This window comes from Rattus norvegicus, chromosome 20, assembly GCF_036323735.1.
Source record: "Rattus norvegicus strain BN/NHsdMcwi chromosome 20, GRCr8, whole genome shotgun sequence".
Taxonomy (NCBI): Eukaryota; Metazoa; Chordata; class Mammalia; order Rodentia; family Muridae; genus Rattus; species Rattus norvegicus.
Window position 1 is genome coordinate 18,463,058 of NC_086038.1, and position 27,813 is coordinate 18,490,870.

At 50.0% G+C, this 27,813-nt stretch overlaps 1 protein-coding gene and 1 pseudogene across 1 annotated transcript in view; one reads left to right on the forward strand and one right to left on the reverse strand.

Annotated features, from left to right (window-relative positions):
* Nucleotides 1-27,813, reverse strand: part of Ccdc6 (coiled-coil domain containing 6) — a 95,985-nt gene that overhangs the window by 31,815 nt on the left and 36,357 nt on the right. The window contains exons 2-3 of the mRNA NM_001427373.1: nt 19,359-19,508; nt 7,022-7,150 (exon numbers count right to left, since the gene is read on the reverse strand). Coding sequence (NP_001414302.1) covers nt 7,022-7,150; nt 19,359-19,508 — 279 coding nt within the window. The remainder of the gene's footprint in view (nt 1-7,021; nt 7,151-19,358; nt 19,509-27,813) is intronic.
* LOC108349054 (40S ribosomal protein S26-like) lies at nt 4,803-5,151 on the forward strand (annotated as a pseudogene).

Genomic DNA, 27,813 nt, shown 5'->3' on the forward strand with positions numbered 1-27,813 from the left:
ATGCAGCTCAATGCTCAAGAGACAGCTACTTTTTGTGTTCCTCAGAGCACACAGCACGCAGCAGGTGCCACAGGCTCTCTCCTGACAAAGTCCTTCCAGTTGCTGAAATAGACAAGGACCCAGTCAGTGTGAACGGGACCCTAAGGGACCTGGCTGGTCCTGTGAATTCCAGAAACACCTTGTTCTCCACAACAAAAAAAGTCAAGGGCTCTGTCCGCTCTTGCATAAGTCACGTGGATGTGCAACTTCTAAGGTGATGCGCACTACAAAGCACGCACTCTGGTTGGTAGGCGTTGCCCCCCCCCCCCCCCCCCCGTCTGGTTTTTGCCGTGAGGGAATTACCTTCCAGACAACAGAAAAGGAACATGAAGAATCCCAATTCTCAGGGCAAGAATCCCAACCGTAAACTTAGAGCCTGTTCACCATTTCCCTGTTCTGCCTTAAGAATGAACGACTAGGAGTCTAGGCAGTAGGATGGTTGGGAGAAGGGGGGGGGGGGGTTGATAGGCAGGGGATGTAGCCACTGGCAGAGATGGATGGAGCGGGGTTGTAGGGAAGAAGGTTCCTAGGGGAAGAGAGAGCAAGGCGGGTGATACAGATTAAAGGAAGATCGTCTGCTGGATCCTATACAAGAAACTGCCAAGTTACAAAAGAGTTAATCAATAAAAAACACTGCGAACAAAGCCTCTTCCTAAGGACTCCGACTCCGTGTGCCACACTGGCCCACGAGGCTTTCTGTAGCGGTAGATGGCACAGGACCCTGGGGGCACTGTCCTCAGAAGCTGGGCTCTTGTTGGGCCCCTATGCGTCACTTAGGACTAGTAACTGAGAGTAACACCATGGGGCACTGTTAGCATCAAGGCCTGGCCAGGCCCTGGGACAGCTAAATGACTAGCCCTAAGGACAAGCCGACGCCCTGGAATCCCCACTAGCCTCTCCTGTGAGGAAGAGGAAGAATCCATTTACTACCTTCCCCGCCATTTCTGTTCTCGGCACGGCTTTGCAGAGCCTGCTGACGCTGGCACGGAGCGTCCTCTCCGCTTCTGCCTGCCAGGGCACCTCTGTTTCCCTGAACGAGGCCGAACGTGGGTGTAATGGTCTGCATATGCTTGGCCCAGGGAGTGGCTCTATTAGAAGGTGCGGCCTTGTTGGAGGAAGTGTGTCACTGTGGGGTGGGCTTGGGGACCCTCCTCCTAGCTGCCTGGGGATGCTCAGTCTGTCCCTGGCTTCCTTCGGGTGAAGATGTAGAACTCTCAGCTCCTCCTGCACCATGGCTGCCTGGATGCTGCCATGTTCCTGCCTTGATGATAACGGACTGAACCTCTGAACCTGTAAGCCAGCCCCAGTTAAATGTTGTCCTTTATAAAACTTACATTGGTCATGGTGTCTGTTCACAGCCATAAGACCCTAACTAAGACAGTGGGTGTCTCTCTCTAGCCGGCCTGTGTCTTCCTTTTCTGTCCTTATCTGTATGTTCCCAGTCTTCTCTGCTGCCTAGTGAAAGCCTCCTTCATTGTCCAGATCTTCCTCATCCCTGACCACTGGGGACCACTTGCCATCCCAGAACAAGGCTCCAGGCCAGACCCCTACTGCTGTCTTTCCTGGGAGACTGTGAGAGATTAATACATGAATTCATACAGGCCCGTGCTGTCCGACTAGCACCGCGGCACAGGCAAAGACAAAGTACAAGAGGACAGAGAGCCAGGTCACGGTGACCGGCCAGGAGAGAATTCTCAGAACCGTGAGGCATGGACAAGCAGGCTGAGGGAGGAGCGAGACGTCTGTTGCTCATGTTGCCCTGGAAACGGGGAGTACCAGATTACCCAGAGGGCCAGGCGACAACTTTTTCCTTTCATAGGATTCACTTTATTATGCGCGGTCACACTTATGTCTGTGTCCACAGAGGCCAGAAATAAGTGCTTGATCCCTCAGCTGGGAGGTACAGAGTTTGGGAGTTAGCTGCCTTATGTGGGTGATGGGACTTGAACTCACCAATCAACCCTGCTTGATTAAAGGCAGCAGCTGTGATTCCTGGAGGGAAACTGTCACTGGGTCCCTGGATGAGTAACGTTTCTGCTCCCTTGGACAACACATGTAGACGCCTGTTCTCTGTAGAAGGAAGAGGTCCTGAACATTCTGGAAACAACCTCTGACATACCGAGGCCACAGTCCACTGCTAAAATTGGTCTCATCTTTCCTTTTAAAGATTCATTTATTTCATGTATATGAGTACACTGTCCCTGTCTTCAGGCACACCAGAAGAGGGCATCAGATCCCATTACAGATGGTCGTGAGCCACCATGTGGGTGCTGGGAACTGAACTCAGGACCTCTGGAAGAGCAGTGAGTGTTCTAACCACTGAGCCATCTCTCCAGCCCTCCATCTCATCTTTTATGTGACCCAAAGAACCAACGCTTGGCCAACAAGCACCTACCTTTTTAAACTCATCAGTCTCAGTCTCTCAGTCTCTCAGTCTCTCTCTCTCTCTCTCACACACACACACACACACACACACACACACACACAGAGAGAGAGAGAGAGAGAGAGAGAGAGAGAGAGAGAGAGAACAAAGAACACTCTGGGCCCTTTTACTGGGTTATTGTGTGAACCGATTCCTCCTGCATCAGGGAGTGTGGGAGGCAGCGGGCAGAGTGAACAGGTCTTTAACCCTATGAATTAGATATTATGCTTATTTCACAGAAAGGGTCATAACTCTAGGCCTGGGGTCACAGGGCCCATTCCAGAAGGCCTGGACTCCAGGGAAAGCCTGTAAGTTTCTTTGGCTGGAAAGCTGGCATTATAGACCAATGTCAATGAAATCGAATGACTACACCATCTTAGAATCCACCCTTCACATATGGATTTGACAGGGCAGACACTGCACATGTGAGGACACTCAGACTCCCATGACCCACCGATGGAGTTACATGGGGCCAACTGTGGGAGGGAGGGAAGGAAGAGGGCGGGCAGGCAGGCAGCCACGCAATTGTGTACCAGTCAAGTGTGAGCAGACTATGAATTTACTCCACCGCTTTCTTGCTTTGTAAAATGCCCACGCCGGGTGTTGAGCAGCCACTGTTTCCTTCCCTCTCTCTGACTGGCCTGTTTTGTGTTCCTGTAACACAACACTCAAAGCTACAGAGTTTAGTCAGCATACAGTTCTGGAGGCTAAAACTCCAAGACCGAAGACAGCCCCCTTGCTTGAGTCTCAGCACGGTGCATAGCATCAGAAGGACGCAGGACAGAGAGAGGAAGCCAGAGATTCAGGATTAGTACTCGTCTTGCTCTCTGTAACTTGGTCTCTCTCCAACACCAGAACCGCACCACTTTGAAGGCAATGCCCGCCAGTGACCTACTTCCATCACACCAGGTCCCACCTCTCGAAGGTTCTATGCACAGCGGCACCATGTTGCCGAGCTGCTGGGTCACAGACCACAGCCACAGCGCTGCATTTCCTACGACCCAGTTCCCCAAGCTAAGGGCACAGACGATCCTGATAAACTGGGGGGCTGGGCTTCATCTCAATACAACAATGACTAAATGGGGGTGGGGGCAGCATGGGATAGTCGTGCCCACTTAGGATGCAGAAAGCTGACTCCGACAGCATCCCATACAGACACACAGGAACCACCACAGAGCAGAGCTGGTCAGGTGATGCCACAGAGACTCAAAAGAAACCAGAACATCCTCCGCTCCCCAAACACGGGCTAAGATTACCTGTCAAGAAAAAATATGCAGGGTGTTCCTCACATTTAACCACCCAGACCTACCTAGAGCAATGGGAGAGAACTTAGAGACAATGTGACAATTTCTCTACTTTAATTAAAATATAACCCTGACATGTCTCAGTTCATACTCCTTCCACCAAGAGGCTCTGGGAGGCACACCCTGCTGGAGCTCTTTCCTAGTAAGTTGCATGTTCACAGATAGAATGTGCGCCTTAGACTGTTACTCAAGTATACAGAGTCTGGTTTGATAGATGGTGGGTACCCCTATCCCTGCCCATCCCTGCTCCTGCCTTGCCTCCTTCAAATCCATTTTTTGCGTAAGTTTCATCCAAGATTGAAACATTCCATCCTCCAAGGAACATCTCTTTAAGCAGGAACGCAAATAAACAACTCAATAGTTTCAGGAAGTCCCTGAAACTGATCACATTCACTAGGCCCCTCCCTGCCTGAGTAAACAATGGAGAGGTCCCCTCAGAGGCACCCCCTCACTATAGGAACCAAGCTTCAAAGAAGACCTGAGACTAGTCCAGATGTCTGGAAGAAGCAGAAACCAGCTAGCCTTCCTGGGAGAGGCAGTTTGGATCACAGTCACTTGGAAAGAACATGCCCCAACCTGTTGAGCGGCCTGCAGGCTGTCAGTGTGCTCCAGGCTCCCAGGTTTTGTGAGCAGTCACCATGCTGGGGTAAACCTTGGTATCAATCTGTCTTTGAGTTATTTCTGCTCCCATAAGTAATCCCTCACCCACACTCCTGTAAATGACTTCTATGAATTCATTGGTTCACCAAGGTAAATGCTGCTGGTATCAGTATTTTGGTCTGCCCTGAGTTCCCTCTCTGGGCTGAGTAAAGTATGTTGTGTCTCCCTCCCCTGAAAGAGGTCTGTCACACCACACCACTTTCTTCACCTCCCCCGAGCCTGTGACACAACAGCCCTTTCCTTGTTGAAGCCAGCTCTCTGTCTCCTCCTTGTGGTCACAACTGGAGAACCGGGTCACAGCCTATGAACACTCACAGGGGGGAGATGCTTTAAACGCTGTCAGCCGCTCTTTCGCTCTTTCAAGTCTTGGCTCCAATATGACCAAAAAAAGGAGAAACAACGGTCCTGCCAAAAAAGGGCCGTGGCCATATGCAGCCAATACACGGCACGAACTGCGCCCGGTGCGTGCCCAAGGATAAGGTCATCAAGAAGTTTGTCATTCGGAACACTGTAGAAGCCGCTGCAGTCAGGGACATATCTGAAGCACGCGTCTTCAATGCTTACGTGCTTCCCAAGCTCTATGTCAAGCTGCACTACTGCGTGAGCTGTGCTATCCATAGCAAGGTCATCAGGAATCGATCTCGGGAGGCCCGGAAGGACCGAACACCCCTACCATGATTCAGACCTGCTGGCGCTGCACCATGACCTCCACCAAAGCCCATGTAAAGAGGTGATTTCATGAAGGCAGAAAGAAAAATACCATGGAAAAATAAAACGGAAGTTATACTTTAAAAAACGAAATGCTGTCAGCCAACATCACAAAAGGCCACATCTCAGTGGTTGGGGATTTAGCTCAGTGGTAGAGTGCTTGCCTAGCAAGCGCAAGGCCCTAGGTTCGATCCCCATCTCAGGGGACAAAAAAAAAAAAAAAAAAAAAAAAAAAAAAAGAGCTCCCTGTGTCTCTCGTTAAATGGCTTAGATGCCTGGGACTTGTATCGTGGATTAAAACACACATCCTCAATGGTTTACTTTGCAGGTGGCTTGTCTTATCACAGCAGTGGTGTGGGCAAACATGGGGATGCAGTGTTTTTAAATTGGGAACCTGAGTCTTCTAAAACTTATAGATTGCGTCTAAGTTTGAAAGATGACCAATAGAAACAGAGTGCTCTAAGTGTGCTTATGGAATAACCAACCCTTGGAAACCGAACTGAACAGAGAAGGGGCAAGGGCGTTTTTAAAGAAACCATTCGGTACCACAAGTCCCAGGGACAACCAGTCTCCTTTGGTACCTTTGTGTAAGGATAATAAGACCACACCCAACCTCTCGTTCCCACCCCGGTTCTATCTAGAGCTACAGGGGGCTGGGGAGATGGCCCAGGGGTTCAGAGCACCCGTCGCTCTTCTAGAGGACCTGGGTTCAGTTCCCAGCCTCACAGGGTGCTGCTTCACCATCTATAACTCCTGACGCATGGGACGGGATAGTCTCTTCTGACCTCTGCAGGCACCACACACAGGAGCAGCCCACGGACACACATGTAAGGAAAGCATTCCGTGTGAAATAAGACAGATGAGTAACTGGAGCAAGAGGATGACAGACACATGAGTTGGCACAGGGACGGACGGACAGACGGACAACACGGAGACTGAGAGGGTTTGGAGTGCTTGCTCAGAGGGCCGAGCTAAATCATTACATGGTATTCAGCGTCGGCAAGACAGAGCTGGGATGTCTTAACCCACGTGCTCAGCTTCACGTGGGAGCCCGTAGCCGCACACCACAGACGGGCCCCCTTTAATAATGTGTCTCTTAGGGAAATAAAAGACTTTCCGGCTACCGAGGGAGAAAAAGCACCAGAGATCACTTCAGCGTCCACGGAAGGATGATGGCCACCATAGCTGTGTTTGACACGAGTGGAAGGGCCAGTGTGTGCTTCTAAGGCTAGCTCTGGGATGGACACCCACCCCAACCTGTCAGACAAACGAACACTGGAGCCTGACTAGCTTTGCACCTCCCAATCTGCCGCCCCCCAGTTTCAGTCTCCTCTGTTGCATTTGCAAACGGAGACCCGTGGCTCAGAAAAATGAGCGTGGCCCATCGGGGTCACCCTATATAGTGACGGACCTGACCCCTACATAGTGACTGACCCTGGATGAGCTGAAAACGCCTACCGCCCCGTTATCCATCTCCTCAAGGCTGGCTGAGGGGAGCGGTTCCTGTGAGACCATTGTGGGAAGATGCCAGTTTCCCCTGAACAACCTTTGAAAGCAGCTTTCGGTCCCTGCAAGCCTGCCATACACAGGACTGACAATGAAAAAACTCTGAGGTTAAGACATCCCTCGCCCAACGCCATCCCAGTTGGCAGAAAAGGATTGCCCAATGCAAATCTGGAGCTCACCCGCACGGCTCCTGAAACATCAAATGTGGCTAAAGAGTGTGAGAGAAAAGGAACAGGGGCTCTGTGATGTGAACTCACCAACGCTCGCCGGGAAAACACAGTCCCCACTGAGGAAAGGAAGGGCCAGAAGCAGTTTCTCCCTTCTACTCCCTGGTGCCCCCCCCACCAAGGCGGCTTAAGGAAGCGGAGCGAGCTCCCCTCACCTGCTCTAAGGTGAGCTGCTTGGAGATGGTGTCATTCTCCAACTTCTTGATCTTCTTCATCAGTTTGTTGACCTGGAACTCCTGCTCCTGCTCCAGGTGCTGCTCCAGCTCTGCCTTCTCATGCTGCAGCTGGAACGGAAAAGCAGGGAGGGGACAGTGAGCGACTCAGCACCCTGCGTGTGTGCGAGCTGTGCGAATCCGTGCTTCCAGAGGCTGCACCCCTCGGAAGCCGCTCGTAAGGACGGCAGTGCCCGCCCGTGCTCGCACGCGCACAGCTGGCAGCTGCCCTCGTGTAAACACCCGGTATCCCTCAAAGAGCAAATATCAAGCCATAATTAAACACGGATATCGATCCTTGAAGGGGCCCGTGGATGTCTCTGTGGAGAGGAATTTGGAAACTGGGGAACGGGCGAAAGGCACATTTTAGGACGTGTACTGCCGTCTCTTTAAAGTTGCAGAAAGAATAAGGAGTCTGGGCACACGCATGCCAACAGTGTGTGGAAGTCAGAAGACAACTTCCAAGAGGTGGTTAAGTTCTCTTCTTCCACCCTGAGGCTTGGGAATGAACTGACATCACCCGGCTTTTGTGACAAGGGCCTTTTGTCCCTTCAGCCACCTCATAGGGGCCGGAGGAATTTTCCAGGTTGAAGCTTCACACCGACAGTCATTAAATTAACTGTGATCTACTCAGATTTGCATGATGCCTACAGAACCAGATGTCACAATCCAAAAATAGACTTAGCAAATTATTCGGAATCATGCTATTTCCCAAGGTGCACGTAAGCTGGTGTTGGCGAAAATCAGCGACATTAGTTCTCTTTGCATAATGAAGTCATTCATCACGCCGCCTCCTACCGTCTTGCTGAAGAAGCCAGGGTGTGTGTGGGGGGGGATGGGGCGGAACCTCACAGATGCAATTAAAAGTCAAAGCTACGATGTTATAAGTAAAAAATTTTTTTACATAATTTATATATAAAATCAAGAAGGAAATTAAAAAAACCGAGGGCCTCACAGGGGAGGCCAGAGTTCTCACTAATAACCAGCCGTGATTTCCAACAAATAACCAGTCATGTTTTCTGGAACTCTTGTGGGAGTGGGGGTGGGGTGGGGGTGGGGGTGGTGGTGGCGGTGATGGACACGGACATTAATCACCAGTGGGCGTTTGCTGGTTTGGAACCCAGGAGAGACAAAGAAAAAGGGGACTGAAGACAATGAAGTCCATAGGTTAAACTTTTTCTTTCAATGAACAATACAGTCTGCCTAACATGCTCACCCTTGTATACAGAACGCAACAGCCACCCTCAGGAGGACAACGCACTAGAGAGCAACAGAGCTTGAAAACCAGAACCGCGCCCTGCTCTTGACCCCAGACCCTCACAAACCTCAGTCCCCAGACTCTGCCCCCAGAGGTGCCTACTGCAGAGTCAAACAGTTAAATCCAAGAAACATTAGGCCAGCCACCCTCCCTCAGGAGGGTGCAGTGGGTGACCCGCACTAGACCGCTCCAAGCGGATAGACGCTCACATTTTTGGCAGGAATTCTGCTACTCAGAGAGTACGTGTTCTGTTTAAAGGCACCTTTCAACCTGAGGTCATCTTCTACCACGAGGCGTGTTGACGAGAACACCTGATGTACCTTCTCCAAACCAAGCTAGTCACCCTTGCAGGGACACAGACACGCAACAGAAAGAAGATGGGAGGCGGTGCTTATAGTGACTGTCTATTTTTAGCACGATCTTGAAAACTTAGGTTCTGCAAGGCCACACAGTTAATTAAATCCACACAGGTGGACAGAGCTCAGGAAGAGCTTCTGAAGTTCCTCAAGAGAACTCCTGAGCAAAAATAAGCAAGGGCCACCTTCATCAGAAGCTACCGTTCTGGGCGTTGTGTGGTGTTCCGCTGTGATGCCGGGGACAGGTAAACCCACCGTTAAGATATTCCCATGCCTTGAAACAGTCTATCAACATTAGGTCTGTCTATGAGTTAAAAGGCCAAGAGGCACTTGAATCGTAAATTCTTTTAATCATTTGCACAAAGGTGTTTCTAAATATATCTTCCGACACATTTTCAACTGCCAACATTTTATTAGCCAGAAAAGGTTTTTTCTTTTCCTTTAAAAAAAAAAAAAAAAAAAAAAAAAAAAAAAAACGAGCATTATTGCTTCTGCCCCAGGTAAATTAAACCAATAAAGAATGGAATCTAACTTGGAAAAGCTTCTGGCCCAACAAGAATCATCTGTCGGAGAATGTTAATCTGAGAACAGAGGGGCTCTAGCTGACAGCAGGAAGTCATATTTAGACAGATGTTCTACTGCTGCCAATAACCGGGGAGGTATTTCCGCTAACAACGGCACGGTGAACTAGGAACAAAGGCTGTGGTGGCCGTGCATCTTGGGTTTCCTCGGCAGGAGCTATGCCCTAAGGAAAACTGGATGGTAGAGTGATCATTACCAGGACGAGGTCCCCAGGTTGCACTAACCATTCAGAAACTACAGAGCTACCCCCAACCTGGAGTGTCTGAACTGTCACTGTCCCCCAGGGAGAGAGCAGAAACAGCGGCCTGCTGAGGCTCCCTTTAGTCACCTCTCAGGTGAAGGGCACGTTAAAACAGGGCACGGAGTTTCTCAGCAGAGGAAACAGGATAAAATATGGTTCAAAGAGAGAAGCGTGGGTAGGAATGTCCTATACCCTCATGGTGATGGGATGTGGATTAAGGTGAAGTGGGGAGGGGTTGGGGATTTAGCTCAGTGGTAGAGCGCTTGCCTAGCGAGCGCAAAGCCCTGGGTTCATCCCCAGCTCCGAAAAAAAGAAAGAAAAAAAAAAAAAAGATGAAGTGGGGAGGAGGGAGGGAACGGGAGGGGGGAGGGGGGGTACAGGCAGTGCTTTTAAAGAACTACAATTTACCTCAGATAGTTTGCCTGAGGTAAAAGCTATAAATTCTCTGTTTTGGGAAGATTCAGGCTGAGTACCACTAACCTAAAAACCCTCCAATTCTTCAAATTCTGAAGCTCTTTGGACGCTGACAGAATCCTACCTGTAGAAAAGTGTCACATCCGCCTCAAGTCAGAGTAAAACCAGAGGTGTACTAAATACTGGTACCACATCCAGGCTATGTGTAACACGCACACTGTGTGAGGAAAATCCAAGCAGTCTTGTGTTTAGATGTTGAGTCCCCGGGTCCAAGAATGCCTCTTGTGAGGTATAATTAAATAATCCAAATTCCTAGAACATCTGAAATCCCCCCCCCCCTTCATGCCACAAGCATTTCAGGAAAGAGACACCCAACCAACCCACCCTCATGTAAATCCAAGCTAACCTGGGCTTGAATGGATACCCCAAATCCACCTGCTGGTTCAAACCATAGCCCAGGACACTACAACCTCCCCCCGCTCTATCCTCCTCGCAGGGAACCCTGCTGGAGGCAGACCTGAGACCGGCCACCAGAAATAAGCAGGGTCCTCTCTGCTTTGTCTCCAAATAAGGGTGAGAACTTCAAATCCATCCTTGTCGTTTCTGATCTCGTCAGAGCCCTTCGCTGCTAGTAGGGTAGGTCATTCATACCCCAAAATAAAACAATGCCAAGCAAAGTTAGCAGGAGAATTCTCTGGTACGCCTGAAACCAAGTGCCTGCTTCCCTCATGCAGCTCTACTAAGTGGACAAAAAGGGTTGTTTGAAATGAAAGAATTTGGAGGTTGAGGTGGAGCGGCTGTTAAAGATGAGTGACTGCTCCTGCAAGGACCAGAGCTCTGTCCCCAGCACCCAAACAGTGGCTCAGAACCAACTCTTAACTCCAATCCCAAGGGATCGGGTGCCCTGTTCTGACCTCCCCAGGTTATGTGTGCGTGTGCGTGTAATACACATACACATACACATACACACACACACACACACACACACACACACACACACACACACACACACACACACACACAGAACAATTCTTAATATCAAGGGCTTAGGTAGACTCTTCAGAAGGCAATCCCAATGATTAAGGGATCATTCCTAACACTTATCTGTGGTGGACACTGTTAACATTAACAAGAGCAAACCTACCAAACGTAATCCCATTACGTAATGGATGTTTGCCTCGCAGGATCCACTTTAAGATAGGGTCCCAGTTGCTCAGGTGACCCTTGAACACATAAGCCTCCTGCCTCAGCCCCTTGAGGGTGATAAGCCTGCACAACCAGATGACATCATGCTCTCAAAAGAATCTGCTACAACAGGTTGATAAACTGCAATCACTCATTCTGGAAATCACGTGCCCACACGTGCCACAGGTGACCCCTCAGACTGCAGCCAGTGGTCTTCTACATGACAATGTCCTCATCCAGGTCATAGTCATGCTGTGGTCTTACCTTGTCTCTCTTCAGCCCTCACCAGCATCTGAGTGCCACCAGAGACCTGAGGTGCCCTACTCAATGGGAATCCCTCTTCTCTGTGTACAACTTCCTGTTCCCCACCAATACAGTGGGGCTGGGCAGATGGCTTCATCGCGATGCAGTTGCTGCCCAAGTGTGAGGATCTGACATCAAGTCCCCAGAACCTGTGTGAGTCTCCATCTGCAGTCCTCGAGCTCCTAAGAAAGGTGGGGGCAGCTTTAGGAGAACCCTGGAAACTCTGTATGCACAGCAGGGACAACAGAGACCTGACAACAGAGACAAGACAGACACGCATGCATGCACCCACGCGCTTACACACACACACACACACACACACACACACATTCTCTCTCTCTTTCTCTCTCTCTCTCTCTCACACATACACACACACATACACACACACACACGTGTACACACACACACACACACACACACACACGTGTACACATGCATGGACACACATCCAAACACACACGCTACACACACACAGAGGCAAGGGCTCCTGGTCTTTTCCTACAGTCCACATTATAAAACTGGTCTGGTTAACAGCTTCTGGAGCCAGACCGCTCAGGCCTAGTCAGATCACTAGGTGGCAATGCTGCTAGTCATACAGGCCTATTTCTACCAGAAAGTGGCTCCACTCTAACCCCAGTACCTGCCACCTGAGGCCTTTGCCCGCAGAACCAAACTCCCCCATCTCAAATCATTAACACTGGGGAGTGGCTCTGCAGACTTCCACGGTGCCTCCCCCACGTGCCCCTCGGCACGACGTGCACCCTCCTCACACGACTTGCCTTCACTGGCTAGCGGACAGACAGACAGATAGATGCCTTGCAGGTAAGGGGGTTCCAGCCAAGCTCTCAACCTTCACAACGCTGCAACCCTTTAATACAGCCCCTCATGCTGTGGTGACCTATGGTGACCCTCAACCATAAAACTGTTTCCATTGCTACTCTGTAACTGTAATTTCTATCTGATATACAGGATATCTGATGTGCAACCCTCAAAGGGGTCAGGACCCTCAGGCTGGTGACCACTGCCATGAGCTGCGGCCTGCACTGTCAGCCTTCCAGGACTGAACACCCGCAGAAGGACAGTGACCAGGACTCCAGAACGCCTAGAGAGCTCACACAGTGGCTGTATAAATGATGGCCCCTGCACTCTGTGCGCCTCTCTGCCCTAGACTAAGGACTCAGGATGAGTTAAAACAACTCACCATGATGAGGGCGCCAAACCAATAACAAGAAGACCGCGATGGTGTCGAGGTTGGAAGTCACTTCCCCGTGTTCATTTACCTTTTCCCTTTTACTGCCTGTATGTATTTAGATTCCAGCTTTGCCTGACTTTGTGCTCTTTCTATCCAGCAGCCTCTGCTGAATGTACTTGTGATGGGTTAGACCACGGCTTGTGTATTCTCATCGCATAAGCAGCCTTCATCCTCTGCCGGTCTCAGACACTGAGTCCCTCCTGGTTGGTGGTCCTTAGGAGTGGCAGACAACAGAACCTCTTCTCCAGGGCAGGAGTAAATGTGCAGATACGTGTGACAGACAGACAGACAGACGGACGGACGGACGGACGGACGGACGGACGGACACACACACACACACACACACACACACACACACACGGGGGGGGGGGGGGCGCCCAGGAATATAGCCGATGCCTTCAAAGGGAAGTGAGATTTCCGGCTTATTTAGAAAATGCAAATCTTTTCCAATGCAGTCAATGACAAGTTCGCTTCTCTATGAGCAGAGTGCAATACGTAGCCAGCGCCTTTCCTGATTACTAATGGGCCCAGTTCTTTCTCACTGGTGCCCTGGCCATTTGAGCTGTCTACTAACGAGAGCACTGTGGTCCAAATCCTTTGCCAGTTCTCCTCCTAGCCGTCTGTCTGTACTGCAATTCCGCATCAGCTGCATGTGTCAGACACCTCGTCCCACTGTGTGGTTGTCCCTTGAGCCCTCTTCTCTGGGCACATCTCCTAGTGATGGTGGTGGCTCCTATAGATTAGTAAGTCCTGATGACAGCACCCCTGCCCTTTCTTCCTGTCTCTAGGCCAGATGTCTCCACTGAGCCAGGCCGTCTGTCCAAAGCCCTGCTCTGCCCATCCAAGGTCTAGACATCGCTGCCTTGCTTCCTACACCAGCCTACTCTGCCAGCTGCTTTCCCACTCTCAACGATGGCAACTGCTTTTCCAGCCACAGGGCCACGCCTATGGGTCTCCTGGTTGTCTGAAAGGTATTCCTACTGACGGGTGAAACTCATCCATGGTCAGGTCAACGGTCTGTCAGGACACAAGTGTACAATTCCAGCTAGAAATAGTAACGCTTCCCGCCCTCTCACGAGTCCAGCAAGCTCTTGCCCTGGCTTTACCTAACGATTTTTAGTTTCCTTTAACCTTTACCGCCGCCCCATGCCAAGCCCCCGGGTCTAATCTATCTTGTATTTGATATAGAAAGCAGCACGGAGAGTCATCTGGCCCACTCAGGGAAGCACTGCATGTGTGAACACGCATGTACAGAGACTTTCGGAGAAACCTGCCCAGGTAGGGATTTCCATTTATTTTATGTGTTGCCAGCACATGGGTATGTATGCATGCATAACACATGTGTTCAATGCCCAGAGAGGCCAGAGAGAGTTACATCCCCTAGAACTGGAATTGTAGGTGCTTGTAAGCCTCGATGTGGGTGCTGGGAATCGAACCCGGGTCCGCTAGAATTGCAGGCGGCACTGTGCACCATGAGCCACTTCTCCGGCCACTCAAGATGCTTTATTACTAAAGAGCTTCGTCATTTTCTCTAGTCCCGACGCTGATCCCGTTCCGCAGAGAGCTGCCTGGCGTGCTATTTACAGGGGGATTAGGATTCATGCTTTGGCCGCTGGTGGGTCTGTGTCATTTCAAATGCAGTTTAAACAACCTGGCAGCTCCTTGCAGATGTTTTGTGAATGGAATACATTAAAACAAAAACAAAAAAACCAAAAGAAAAAGAGGGGAAAAAAAAAAAGCCTTCTCTCCGTGGAAGGAAATGAAAACCAGACAGAGCTGGTTAACAGGGAATGAGAAGCAACTAGAAAAACAAATCTTCCAACTGTTTCGATAGCTATAACGTGAAAGCCATCTCCCCCTGGCCGGTGTTATCTCTGAGCACCACTGGGCACAGGGACCACAGGTTCAGCAGACTTAATGAAAAACATACATCAAGGTTTCCTCTCCTCCCCCGCGGGGGTCGGAGTTGTCATCTGAACGGATGCCAAGACATTCTTGACCTCGGTGACCCCGAAATTAACAGAACGGTTTCCTATGGTGTCAGCCCATCATGTGACTTAGCTGTCTGCACAAACGCACGGCCACCCCGGTGGAGCTGGCAGGAAATGGCCTCAAATCCTAGTGTGCATCTTGGGAGGGGACGGGCTGGAGTTCACATCCAGTGGTTGTGGACACACCAGGCTACTCAGAGGATCAAGGGTTCTGGAAAAAAAATACATCCATCTGGTGGTACTGGAAGGAGGCACGACCTCTCTGTGAGGGAGAGGAAGGCCTGGGGTGAGCTGGACCTAATGCTCCCTTCCATAAGATGCAGCGGTCAAGGTGCTTTGTCTCAGTGGCAGGAAAGCAACTTGCCTTCTCCCTCCTCACAGCTTGTCCCCAGGGGCCTTCTCCCTCCTCACAGCTTGTCCCCAGGGACATTCTTCCTCCATCAGACTACCTTGCTTCCCAAATAGGCAGCAACCGAGGATCAAGTATTCAAACAGATGAGCCTATGGCGGCCATTCTCCTACCGAGCGCCACAGCAAGGACTGAGAGCGATAACTGGGCTAACGAGAACACCCAGGTACTTCTGTCTCCTCCCCATCTCTGTTCCCTAGTAAAAGCAATGGAAGGATGCTATGGCTGCTGCGTGGTACCAGTCTGAAGCGTTCCCCACCCACCTTCTCCATGGAACCCTGCCGAAGAAGCGCTTGCCACCATCTTCCTGGTGACATCCGTCTGAAGCACCTGCTGTCAATCTTCGGCAATGTGGCCACACCCACCTAAGCACCAGGACAACCTCCGGTCCTGGCGGCTTCATCGTCAGTTCTGCATGAAACTTCCTTCTATGTTTCTATAGATGCTAGGACGCTGTTTTGTCTACTTTAGGTCTCCAAGGCATTCAGGGACCAAGTCAGTAACAGAAATGACACGTCAGGGCAGGAGAGATGATGGCTCAGCAGTGAAGGGCTCACCACTGCTCGTGCAGAGGACCTGAGGACAGTTCCCAGCACCCATGTTGGCAGCTCACAGTCACCTGTCACTCCAGCTTGAAGGGGATCCAATGAGGGCTCCGGTCCTCTGTAGGCACCGCACTCACATGCACAAGCCCACGCCAAAGACACAGACACAGACACGATTGGAAAACAGAACGAACTCACTAGCATAAGACTACACAGTCACTCCCATTCTAGCCAGAACGCCCGCACTGGGCCGGATCCTGCTTCAAAGGCAGATCAAAGGTCCAAGACCATAAACCTATTTGTTGTTTTAGGGTGTACAGCTTGAAAACTGGAACAGGTTTTCAAAGACTGAGGGACAGGTAGTTTGTAGCATTCCTTATTACCCTCAATTGCTCTATAGTGAAAGACAGGGACCCAAAATAACTCTGACTTTTTATAGCATCCTATTTGCAGAGAGGAGTGAAGGCAACAATCAGAAACAGGGTGACAGACAGACAGACACAGACAACTAACACACACACACACAAACACACACACATGCACCCACCCGCACGCACGCACGCACACAGGAAATGAACCTCATACATCAGGTGGGAGATGTCCAGTTGCTAAAGCCAAGCCAAGTTAGCACTGAAGCACCTTAGTTGGCAACCGGTGCAACCTGGAATTTTGTTTTAGCAACAGAGGAGATCAGCACAGAGTGAACCCCACCAGGCAATTGAACACACTCCTCCTTAATGATGGGAGCAAGTGTGAACCTTCTACAGCCCACGGGTAAGCCTGAGCCCAGTGCAACTCCTGACCTCAACGGCAGGGCTCTGAGGGCTGAAATCGGGGGGGGGGGGGGGGGGGGGGCAGAAGGAGTTTTCAGAAGGCCAGGACATGCAGCCGACAGAACTGTTCAATCCCATTACAAAGTGTCTGGCTACAGAAATGCATGCTGCTCGTATACAGTGATAAGAAAAGGCACACACGGGGGTTGGGGATTTAGCTCAGTGGTAGAGCACTTGCCTAGGAAGCGCAAGGCCCTGGGTTCAGTCCCCAGCTCCGAAAAAAAAAGAACCAAAAAAAAAAAAAAAAAAAAAGAAAAGGCACACACAAGCGATGGCCGTAACCTAGCTGGGTACGGTGGTGCATGCCTGGGGTCTCAGCACTTGAAAGGCGGACGCAGGAGAACCGTGGACTGGGGTACTAGAAGACCCTCCCCTCGAGAGTAACAAATCAATCAATTGATTAATTAATTAAATTAATTAATTAAAAGACTGTGTGCTCTTCACCCAGCAGACATACTGCTGATATTGTGAAGAAAATGGTGACTACGCCTTCTGAGGGCCACAGCTCCATATCTTCCCCCAAATTACTTTCCTTTCAGGTCAGTCTTTTACTAATCAAAAAACCAGTCCCACGCTTTGGGCTCAGAAAGATGCACGCTTCTCAGAATACAGCTTTCACAAGATAGCACGTGGCAGGCCACGGTTAAACACACTTGTTGCTCTCACAAAGAGCCCAGGTTTGGTCCTCTCTAATTACAGTCACAGGGGATCTGGCCTCTGTCTTCAAAAAAAAAAAGGCACGTCCCACTGCTCCCTCTCCAAGAGAAAAGAGCCACATGCTGCAGGTGTGGCTGTGTGTGCTGTGTGCAGCTCGCTTTACTAGGCATTTAGCATTACCTGCGTCCCAGGTTGGTAGTCCCTAGAGCTGTCATTTACAACTACGGGAACTGGATTTTGTTTTTAAAAGCATCACAGGACCAGGGGTAGTGGAGATGCTCCCTCCAACCCCTGGAGGTGAGGCAGAGGCAGGCAGATCACTGTTGGGCCTCAGCTAACGAAGTCCCTTTTGTTCTCGGGAATCCCTCTGAAATACCCATTTTTAAAAACGTCCAATCACCACAGAGAAGCCACACAAATAGGTCCTTCGGGTGAGACATGCACTGTCCTGGAGACCAATCGATTCCGCCATGTGTCTGTCAATGGTGCCTCCAATACTGTTTCTCTTAGCAAACTTTTTATTTCAAAGCACCGTAAACAGAAGTGAACACCTAGAAAGCCACATTAAACTAATTACGCAGTTGGAAAAGCCTACCGGCAAAAATTACCAGAAAAATCTTCCAGATGGAAAAAGTTATTTCCACGTTGGGTGGTTTCAGAGTCTGAGGATTCGACAAAAGACCGGTTGAATCCATTAAGGCCACGTGTGCCAACAGCCTGGAGAGCGAGGATCAAACCCGGGCAGTCCTTTGCTGTAGCTAGGAATCCTCGAAGTGGCCAACCACGGAGCAGGTTTGTGGGCATCTGCGTGGCTACCAGATTACTTGCTAGGATGAAACACCTGGCTCACGGTTTGAGGAGCTCGTCCATCATACCGAAGGGCGTGGCAGTGGGTGCATGGAGCGGCTGCACCCACCCCACCTCACGTAGAAAACAGACATTGAATGCTGGTACTTAGCTCGCTTTCTTCAGGACCCCAGCCCACAGGGACGACACCACCCAATCAGGGGAGGTCTTCCCTATGCTCATTCTAAATCCCATCAAGACCAACCATCATAGGCAATGTCTAATAGGACAGGTTTATAAAACCGTAAAACGAACCCCATTTGGAGATGCCCCCGAGACTCCCAGAGACGCCCACCTTCAAGCAACATGTTACCGAGACCCAGAAGAGTTTGAGGCAGTGTGGTTGGTTCATGGGTTAGGAGTCTCAGTTTGAAAACATTCTGGAGGTGGAGGACGGTGATGGCGTCCTCGGATGCTAACGTGTGTACATCCACAACATGCTGTTCACAACATTTAAGCACGTGAACAACCGACCACCACTCCTGAGAAACTGTCTGGGACCATGCCGAGCATCCCTACGTCAACGTCCAACGGCAAGAGTTTGGCAGTGTGGTCGGAGATAAACCTGCTGACCACACTCTGCTGTGACCGAGGGCGGACGCCAGACACTGCCACATGAAGTCTCAGACCACACGCCACGTTTTGGGGTGGGCAGAATCAGTTTACTGGGTTATACAGTTCAGATGCTGTCTATTCTCTTTAGAAAGAAAAGCTGGGGGGAGGGGGTGGATTTAGGTTTGTAATACATGCGTATTTAGACTGAAGGAGTGTGGAGACAGTCGCCACAGTTCTCTAGGGTAGAGCTGAATTCGTAAAACTCCGGGAGGTCACATCCGAGGTCCAAGCCATCTTGTGCCTGGTGTACCACCCTGGCCGCTTCCTAACGCCTCTTACAGGGGGCTGCGAAGGGTGAATGGGAGGCCAATTACAAACACAGAGGTGAATGTTTTTAGAGAGGACAAAGCTCACTTGCTGGGTTCTCACGATTCGGCCAAATACTAACAACAGTTAGTTCAATAAGAGAGCCGGCTTCTTGTGTTGTTAAAAATGGGGACAGCTGACGGACACAGCGGAACACAGGAGAAACAAGCTGTAACCGTGTCCCTGCACGTCTAGAAACGGCATGGAGAATGAGCCGTCTACTACTGACGACGTGGGCCACGCAGTCAGATTAGCCTCCCCTCTCTTCTCTAAATCACAACGCAAATCACTCCCACCCTTCCTGAGCAGGTGGGCTCCAGAGCCACTGTCTGAAGGATCCGTACCCCGTGTTTTGAAACCCCCCAAAACCCAGGCGACGACTGCGTCAGCACACGTAAACTGAAACGCTCTGTGAAGCCACTTGTCCTGGAGAGGAGAGGAAGGCAAGCGTATGTGTGGGGCGGAGAAGATCCATGAGACCGTTTACCTGCATCAGTTTCCGGGAGAGCTCATTGGTGAGAAACTCCTCTTCCTTCTCATAGTTCACCGCGAGGGTTTCTTTCTCCTTCTGCAAGGCCTGGATCTTCTTGAATAAGGTGTTACTGATGAATTCTTCTTCCTGCTCAGCCCTGGCTTGCTGTTTAGAAAAATTAGAAGAACAAAACAAAAACATGTGGTGAGAACTTTCCCGAATGGAGCACGGCTCTTATTATTTTATTAGAGGTGCCGATTTTAATGAGAGCTCTGCTTTTAACCGTGAACCACTATACCCCTCCCTACATACAAAGCAGAGGATTTTGGCAGAGGCACCGGGAACAACTTCACTGGGAGCCCAGGGGCCTCCATGGACTACACACAATCCTTCTTCAAGGTGGCAGGCCAAATTAACAAAGACCAGATTTCACAAAGCATCCCGAGATCAAAACACCAACACCCAAGTCCCTCCCGGTAGACAGGGCCCAGCCTGTGCTGTGCACCCGGACTAGTGAACACCCCCCTTCCGAATGCCACCGCCTTGAATGAACCTCAGCACATCTGAGTGTCCATGACACTGTTACGGAGGAGAGGCACCAAGTCCTGAAGAGTGTTTGTCCTAAGGTGCTAACTCCTATGGGGCTGGGCCGAGGCCAACGGGAAGACCAGAGACAACGTTCACATTTTGCTTGCCCTACTGGGAACTCGAAGGCAGGGTCCTTGCCAAAGCAAGCGTTACTGAATTGAAAACGCACTGGAGATACTCCACCAAAAAGGGCCAGGCATGATGTACTGGGTGATAACAACGAGTGTGCCACCCCAAAAGCTCAATTAACAAACAGGACATTATCATTCCAAGAAAACCCCTTTCAGAAAGAAGTAAGCACAAAGGAAAGGACACCAACATTTCAAGATATTTACTCCACGTACATCCCCCCTGTAGTTGATTTGGTAGTTTTTTTTTTTTTTTGTTGGTTTTTGTTTTTAAACTTTGAGGTTTTATGTGTATGTGTGTTCTCCTGCGTGGATGTCTGTGTGCTGTGTGTGTGTGTGTGTGTGCAATGCCTGTGGAAGCCAGTGTCGGATCCCCTGGGACTAGAGTTCTATAGACTACTGTAAGCTACTGTGTGGGTGGGTGCTGGGAATCAAACCAAGATCCCAGGGAAGGAGCTGCCGGTGCTCTGTAACTACTGGGCCATCTCTCCCGCCCCTTCCTACTTTAAAGAGATTATTTTAATTCTACTGTTGGCGTTTACAAGCAGAAAAGCACACAGCCCAGCCCAGGGAGAGAGATCTGACTAAATTCCACGCCTCTGCTGACACCAGACGGCCAATAGGACAGGAAAAGAGTCTGACGCTAGGCAGCCACTGCCTTTACCCTGAAAGGGCCCACAGCCACCACACTCCACGCCCGACACCACCTAGATACCAGCTTCCCCAACACATACGTCATGGTTTCAATGGCAGCGCATCTGTGGCTCTGCTCGCCAATCTCCCAATGACCCCAGAAAAGTTCTGCCAAATACATTGTAATACTCAAGGCTGAAATCCAGAAACTCACAGAATCTGGGCACTCGGAGACCGGTCAGCCTGGAAGTTCCTGGGAAAGCCATTAGGGATAGGCTCAACCAGCTATAAAAAGTTCATGACCAGCCAAGGACACCAGAAGCAGGCCCTGAGACCTCTGGGGGCTGCTTCTAACTACACTAGCTTTTGGCAATCTCTCTCCCTTCCTGCAACAGAGAAGAAAAACAGCAGAGAACGCAACTTTTATCTTTTAAATCAACAGCCACCACTCTCCTTCCAGAAGTGTCAAGATCTGCTGCTCACGTGATAGGCAAGAATCCAAAGTATTTGCAGACCTATTCTAGATATCTGCGCCCACCATCTACAGCGCTACTGGTTCTTCTGGTTCTGACCCACTCTCGGGGTTCTGAGGAGGAGAAAGGCAGAGGGACTCTGCCCAGCTGGCAGGGCTGATGCTGGGCTAAGATTTCACAAGGGCACTGCCACAAGCCAGCATCAGCACCAAGCCCACCTCCACCATCTCACGCAGGATCGCACGTTATCTTAAAAGCCTGGGGGTTTCACCACAAGCAGTGAAGGAGGCTCCAACCAGGCCGGGCTGACCAGCTCCTCTTTGCGTGTGGCCAGCAGCTGATAGCCAACACTTCTGACACCTTCAACCTTCTTCTACGTGGTTCCTCTCTCTGTCTCTTCATTTCATATCAAGTTAAAGGAATGGCAGAATGCAATGTCTTGTCAAGGAGAACTCTGAAGACGGACAAGGGCCAGAGAGTGAGGCTGCCAGAGAGTGAGGAAGGCCACTGCTGCACCCCGGTGGCTTGCAGAACTGAGCGGGGCACTTCTAACTGGACTACACCAACAGTTCTTCTGAACATACCAGCAGCCACAGAAACCCACCTTCTAAGAGGGTGAGGTCCTTTGAATTAAGTCTAAAAGTCTTTTGAATCAAAAAAGAACTCTCCTTTAACAAACAAAGCCTGTGACAATTAACAGAGTATGTTTTATGAGGTTTTCTACACAGTTCTCCCCAGACAAGGGAGCAAGTTTTTAAGATGTAAGCAGAGAGAGGGGAGTCAGAAACTGGGTCTGGGGCAAATAAAATTATTCGCTATTTGAGAGTAGTCAGCTTTTTCCTTTTCAAAGCTCATAAGTAGAAAATGCTACTCTTGCTCTCTCCCTCAGTCCCATCCCTCCTGCTCCCCCTCTCCCCCGATTCCCTTCCCCCCTTCTCCATGTGCTCATGGCCTCTACTCCTCTACTCTATCTCTCCTACCCTTAACTCCCCTCCCATGCCCTGAATAAACTCTACTCTATACTTAAAAGAAAAGAAAATGCTACTCTGAAACCCTGCTTTAAAATGAAGGATTATCCCACTGAAGACTACCTGAAGCCGGTGGTCCGAGAAATCCCAGCATTCGGCAGGCTGGAGCAGGATTATAATGAGTTCAAAGACATCCTGAGATACACAGCACAGCAAGACCTTGTCTCAAAAGCCTGCTCGGTCTTCCAGAGCTTATGGAAAGCCCCTCAGCGAAGGTTTCCTGGCAGTTCTAAGTTCTAGTTGGGCTCATCTGACTGGCACTGGTTAGGCACGAGTTCATAAATGAAGATGACGTATAGTACGTAAGATGCACCCAACACTGCCTCTGAGAACAATGTCTGAGGTGACATCCAGCATCCTGACGGTATCGTGTGTGTATGCATGCATCTGTACATGCATGCATGCATGTATGTGTGTATGCATGTGTATATGTATGCATGTGTATGTATGTATGCATGTGTGTATGTTTGCATGCATGCATGCATGTATGTATAGGTAAACCAGGTCAGGATGGAAGCCACACACCACAGAAAGCACACGTCCACCCAAAACTCCATTGGGTTTTCACCAAGAGTATGGCATCATCTCAACTTTGGGCTTCCCTTTGTTCTTTACACCCCAATCTTGAAACAGGCCCTGGTGTTTAATCTGAACACAGAGTCATCTCTGTAATGCATTCCCTACAAGAAAGAGGTCAGGGAGGAGGCAGACAGAAAGCAGCCCAAGAACTAAGAGCAAGCTGGGACATTCGTCCCGAGACACGGGCGAGAAGACGGAGGGTGATAAATCAGGCTCCTGGTGAAATTCATCCTTCGATTACATCAGCTGTCTCCCTCCTCCCCCACCCCACCCCCACGTTATCTGAAAGGCTTGAGAATCATGGCGACCTAAGGGTGTCTCAGTTCAAAAGGGAACCTGTGGGGGTGGGGATGGGGGTGGGGAAGGGAACCTGTATCTCAAAGACAGACAAGATGGAGGTTCTTCTCTCACCCTGTGAATCTCAAATCAAAATGTGAACAAGCATATCAAGAATATTGTTTTGTGCGTTTGTAGGCTTTTTTGTTGTTATTTTATTTATTTACATTTCAAATGTTGTCCCCCTTCCCTGTCTCTCCTCCACAACCCCCCATCCCATCCCCCTTCCCCTGTGCCTCTGAGGGTGCTCCCCCACCCACCTACCCCCACCTCACCCCCCTAGCATCCCCCTTCGCTGGGGGAAGAAGCCTCCCTAGAACCAAGCACCTCCCCTCCCACTGATGCTAGATAAGGCCACCCTCTGCTACATATGCGGTTGGAACCATGGGTCCCTCCACGTGTACTCTTTGGTTGGTGGTTTAGTCCCTGGGAGCTCTGGGGGATCTGGTTGGTTGATATTGTTGTTCTTCCTATGGAGTTGCAAACCCCTTCAGCTCCTTCAGTCCTCCCCTAACTGAGAGGTGCACTATGTTGCTTCCATATCCAGTAGGAACCTAGCTGCTTAGAAATGAGGACATCTGAGTTACACAGCCATGGGGCCAAGTCTGTGTAACATCATGGCCTCTCCCACCGGTGACCGCTCAGTGTCTATACGTAAAAGCAGACCACACAATCTTTCTGTCATGTTTTCCTCCCCTATCCAAAATAACTCCAATATAACAGAAGGTGGACACAAAAGAAAGGGAGTGATGTATCGACTCCGTGGGGAAAGCGAGCCTGGAGCGACCCTCAGATGGGATCTTCTTGAGTTAGTACCACTGGGGCCGAGATTTGACAGTGCTGTCAACCATAGTGGCAAGTATTGTACGGCATTCTGGAGAACCGAGAACTATCTACTACAGCGTTCACTGCTGACAGAGGAAACCCAAGAGCCGGAGTGAACCAGAACCATGCCGGTTGAAAGAACATCTGCCGAACACAATTAAAGATGGACCCATCCCCCAAAACGTGAAAGTACGGGAAAACATGTTCTTGACCACAGCCTCGGGTGCGTCAAGGCAAAGTTCAACAGTTAACAGAACTCAGAGCACTGACTTAGAAACGTCATCCGAACACCGGCTACGGATTTGCCTCGGCAACGGAGAATCACGAGCTGTCGGTGTGTGAGAACCCTGACAGTCGCATATATGACGTTAATATACTCAGAAGTATTACTCTGGGGCTGGAGAGATGGCTCAGTGGTTAAGAGTGCTGGGTGCTCTTTCAGAGGACCTGTGTTGGGCTCCGAGAATCTACACATTGACTCTCAATTCCATGTGTAACTCTAGCTCCAGGGCGTCCAGGGCCTCCTGCCGGCATCAGGCATACAACTGCTACACAGACACACTTGCACCCGGATACAGTAAATAAAACTGTAAACCGCTATCCTGTTGTCCAGTTGCTAATGATCTAAATTTAACCTTCTGGGGTTTCTGTTTGTTTGTTTGTTTGTTTGTTTGTTTGAGGCACTTATTCAGCAGGTGGGGACCTAAAAGAAGGGTACTGAGTTTGAGGCTATCCTTGGCTACATAGTGAGACGAGTTCCAGGCTATCCTGGGCTACAGAGTTCTGATCTTGCCAAAAAAAAAAACAAAAAAAAAAAAAAAAAAAACCTTAATTCAACATAGCACCTGATAGCACACTGTTAGGTCTTCAAGAACCACCGACACGCTGCCAGGCAACGGGGTAAAACCCCATTCTTTCTGAGGTGCATTGTGTGTTTATCGACTGCCCCGGCAGATGCTTGGAATTTAACCGGATCCCTTGCAACTGACAGCTGGCGGGTCTTATGGGATTAGCTTACAAACTGGTTATACCAAGAGGTTTATCATCACAAGCCACTTTTCTGCAGAAAATCTGTTTGAGTGTGTCAGTGACACTAGACACAAGCCAGACGTACCACCATTCTAACGCAAGGCTCAAAGAGAGGATTCCCCATCCACACTCAAATTACGATTCCTCGCCTGTCCGTAGCGGCTAATGGATGCTCCCTCCCTATCTTACCCACTGCTCTAAGGCAAAAGCAATTGAAGAATTAAAGCACTTATTAATTCTATCCCAGGACTCACACACACAGAGAGAAACAGAGGCAAAGACAGAGAAAGAAAGACAGACAAGCAGCTACTATGTTCAGACCCTTACCTCAAACCATGTCCGAGGACTGTAGGACAGGAGGACAGACAATGTCCATGTTTGCTTTCCAGATAGCAAGAACTCTTAAGATCTGGAGACTTAAAAGAAACCTAACAGTTTGCAAGTTTTATAAGCCCATGGGTTCCTGTCAAATATGCTACAGAGAAAGGCTACTCTCCTGACCGTATGAATTCAATACCGCCAAATCTACATGTGACTCAAATGAGAACCTGGCTTGCCTGTGTGGGCACATCACAAGCCTACGAAGTGGACTGGTCCAAAACATCGGTGACAAACAGACCGAGCTTTCTGGGAGGTTCCTATTCAGTGTGAGACCCTAGTCAATCTACCTGCTTCTCCAGGTAGGTGTGGCCTCTTCTAACTGTGTGACCCCAGTGGGGTCATGACTCCTTCAAGGCACTGCTTTCTCCTTTATTAAATGCAAATGTCACCTCCCTCTGAGGCAGTGGGAAGACACACGGAGATGATTTGGTTGGGCTGGAAGATGGCTCAGCTGGTTAAACACTTACCATACAAACACGAGGACTGGACTCGGAAAGCCGGGCACCCACATAAAAAGCTAACCACAATGACATCTTTCAGAGTCTGAGACGAGAGGATCCCTGGGGCTTGGCTGCCAGACAGTGTCATTAATTGGTAAGATGTGTGTTCGGGGAGAGAATCTGTCTCAAAGGGTAAGGTGGATCTGGGCCTGGTGGGACACACCTCTTAACCCAGCCCTCACGAGGAAGAGGCAGGTGGATTTGTGAGTTAAGAGGGCAGCCCAGGTCTACAATGCCAGTCCTGGGGCAGCCAGGGTCATACAGTGAGACCCTATCTTACTAGGTAAATAAGTAAGTAAGTAAAGTGGTCCATGGTTACACACACACACACACACACACACACTATACACGCACATTTCAAGTAGACAGCCCGTCATAGTACTTCAGTTTCCTTAAAACAAGGGCTGGAGATTCAACTCAGTGGTAGAGCGCTTACCTAGGAAGCGCAAGGCCCTGGGTTCGGTCCCCAGCTCCGAAAAAAAGAACCAAAAAAAAAAAAAACAAAAAAAAAAAACATGGGGTTGGGGATTTGGCTCAGTGGTAGACCGCTTGCGTAGCAACTGCAAGGCCCTGGGTTCGGTCCCCAGCTCCAAAAAAAAGAAAAAAAAAGAAAAGAAAACAAAAACATGTTTTCCCCCACAAAACTCATATCCAAAGTATTTAAGGAAGAACCATTCAGAAGCGGCACTCAGGAAGGCCAAGAAGTAGAAACTACCTAAATGCCCATCTACAGAATGTCATCCCAACACCAAGAATGTGGTCAGGACCCATGCTACAGTGGGTTAACCTTGAAAATGATTCATCAAAGACAGACGTCAGTCCTAAGAGGCCAACTCTGTCGGATTCCACACCAAAACCAAGCAAGCTACGCAGACAGAAGAGTTGACCCCAGCGGCATATTAAAGACCAAATGCTTGAGGCTGACCTAGACTACCATCCCCATGACCTAGGCAATAAACCACAGGAGGGCAATGGGACAGGCAGGGAGCTCTCTGCTGCCCAAGAGAGTCTTGAGGCAGTTTGGGGAGCAGAGGAGGAGAGTGGCAGACACACGGACAGGGCCATGTTCTCCAGGGCTGCACCTCCCCTGCACTCCCTCAGGAACCAAGAGCCATAGAACAACAGTGTGCCCAGCCAGAGAAGCAACCCACGACGAGGTCCCGGGTGCACAAAGACTCCCCAAAGTTTAGAGATGGAGCCTGAGGCCTGGGAGAGTGTGTACCACAGGCCCTGGACAGAGTGAGAGAAGCCCTCGGCTAAAAGAACCTACAAGGAAGACGTAATCCGTAATCCCCCACAACTGCAGCAGCGGGCCCAGCGGCCCAGCTGCCTTAGCTGGATGCCCAGAGAGAGGAGGCGGTGCGGCGTGAACGATGCCGGCTCCGGTGTCTATGTGCAATGTTTACCGTTCACTCGGGAATGACAAAAATCAGAAAACTCCAAGCACAAAAACCAAGCGGTAAAACCGTGAGGAGAAAAAGATTTGGCTGAGATCTTCCAGATTTAAGAACTGCGGTGTTTATATGGCAGCAAGGACAGAGTGCAAAAGGGCGGGGCCAGCCAATTAAAGGGCGGGGCCACTAACGGGGCGGGGCTGCTAATGGGGCGGGGTCACTAAAAGGGCGGAGCAGAAGAGAACACTGCAAGCTGAAAGCAGGCGGACCTCACGTGACTGAAGGAAACTGAAATTCCAAGACTAGATAGACAGTTCCCCAGAATCAGAATCAAGGGCTTCTCCATCGGGGTCATCCACCTGGGACCGCCATCCACCTTCCCAGGGCAAGGAAGACGATTACTGCTAAAAGCAACTTCAACAGGAAAATGATCAAATAGGCTGTGTTGCCAACTACCGGAAGGACCACACTTTCAAACGCTCACTACCATCCTCAAAAGCAACTAACGAAGTACCAATCAGGACCACCACCTGCACACTCCGGTTTGGTGAGAATTAAGACGTTAGATAAAAGCAC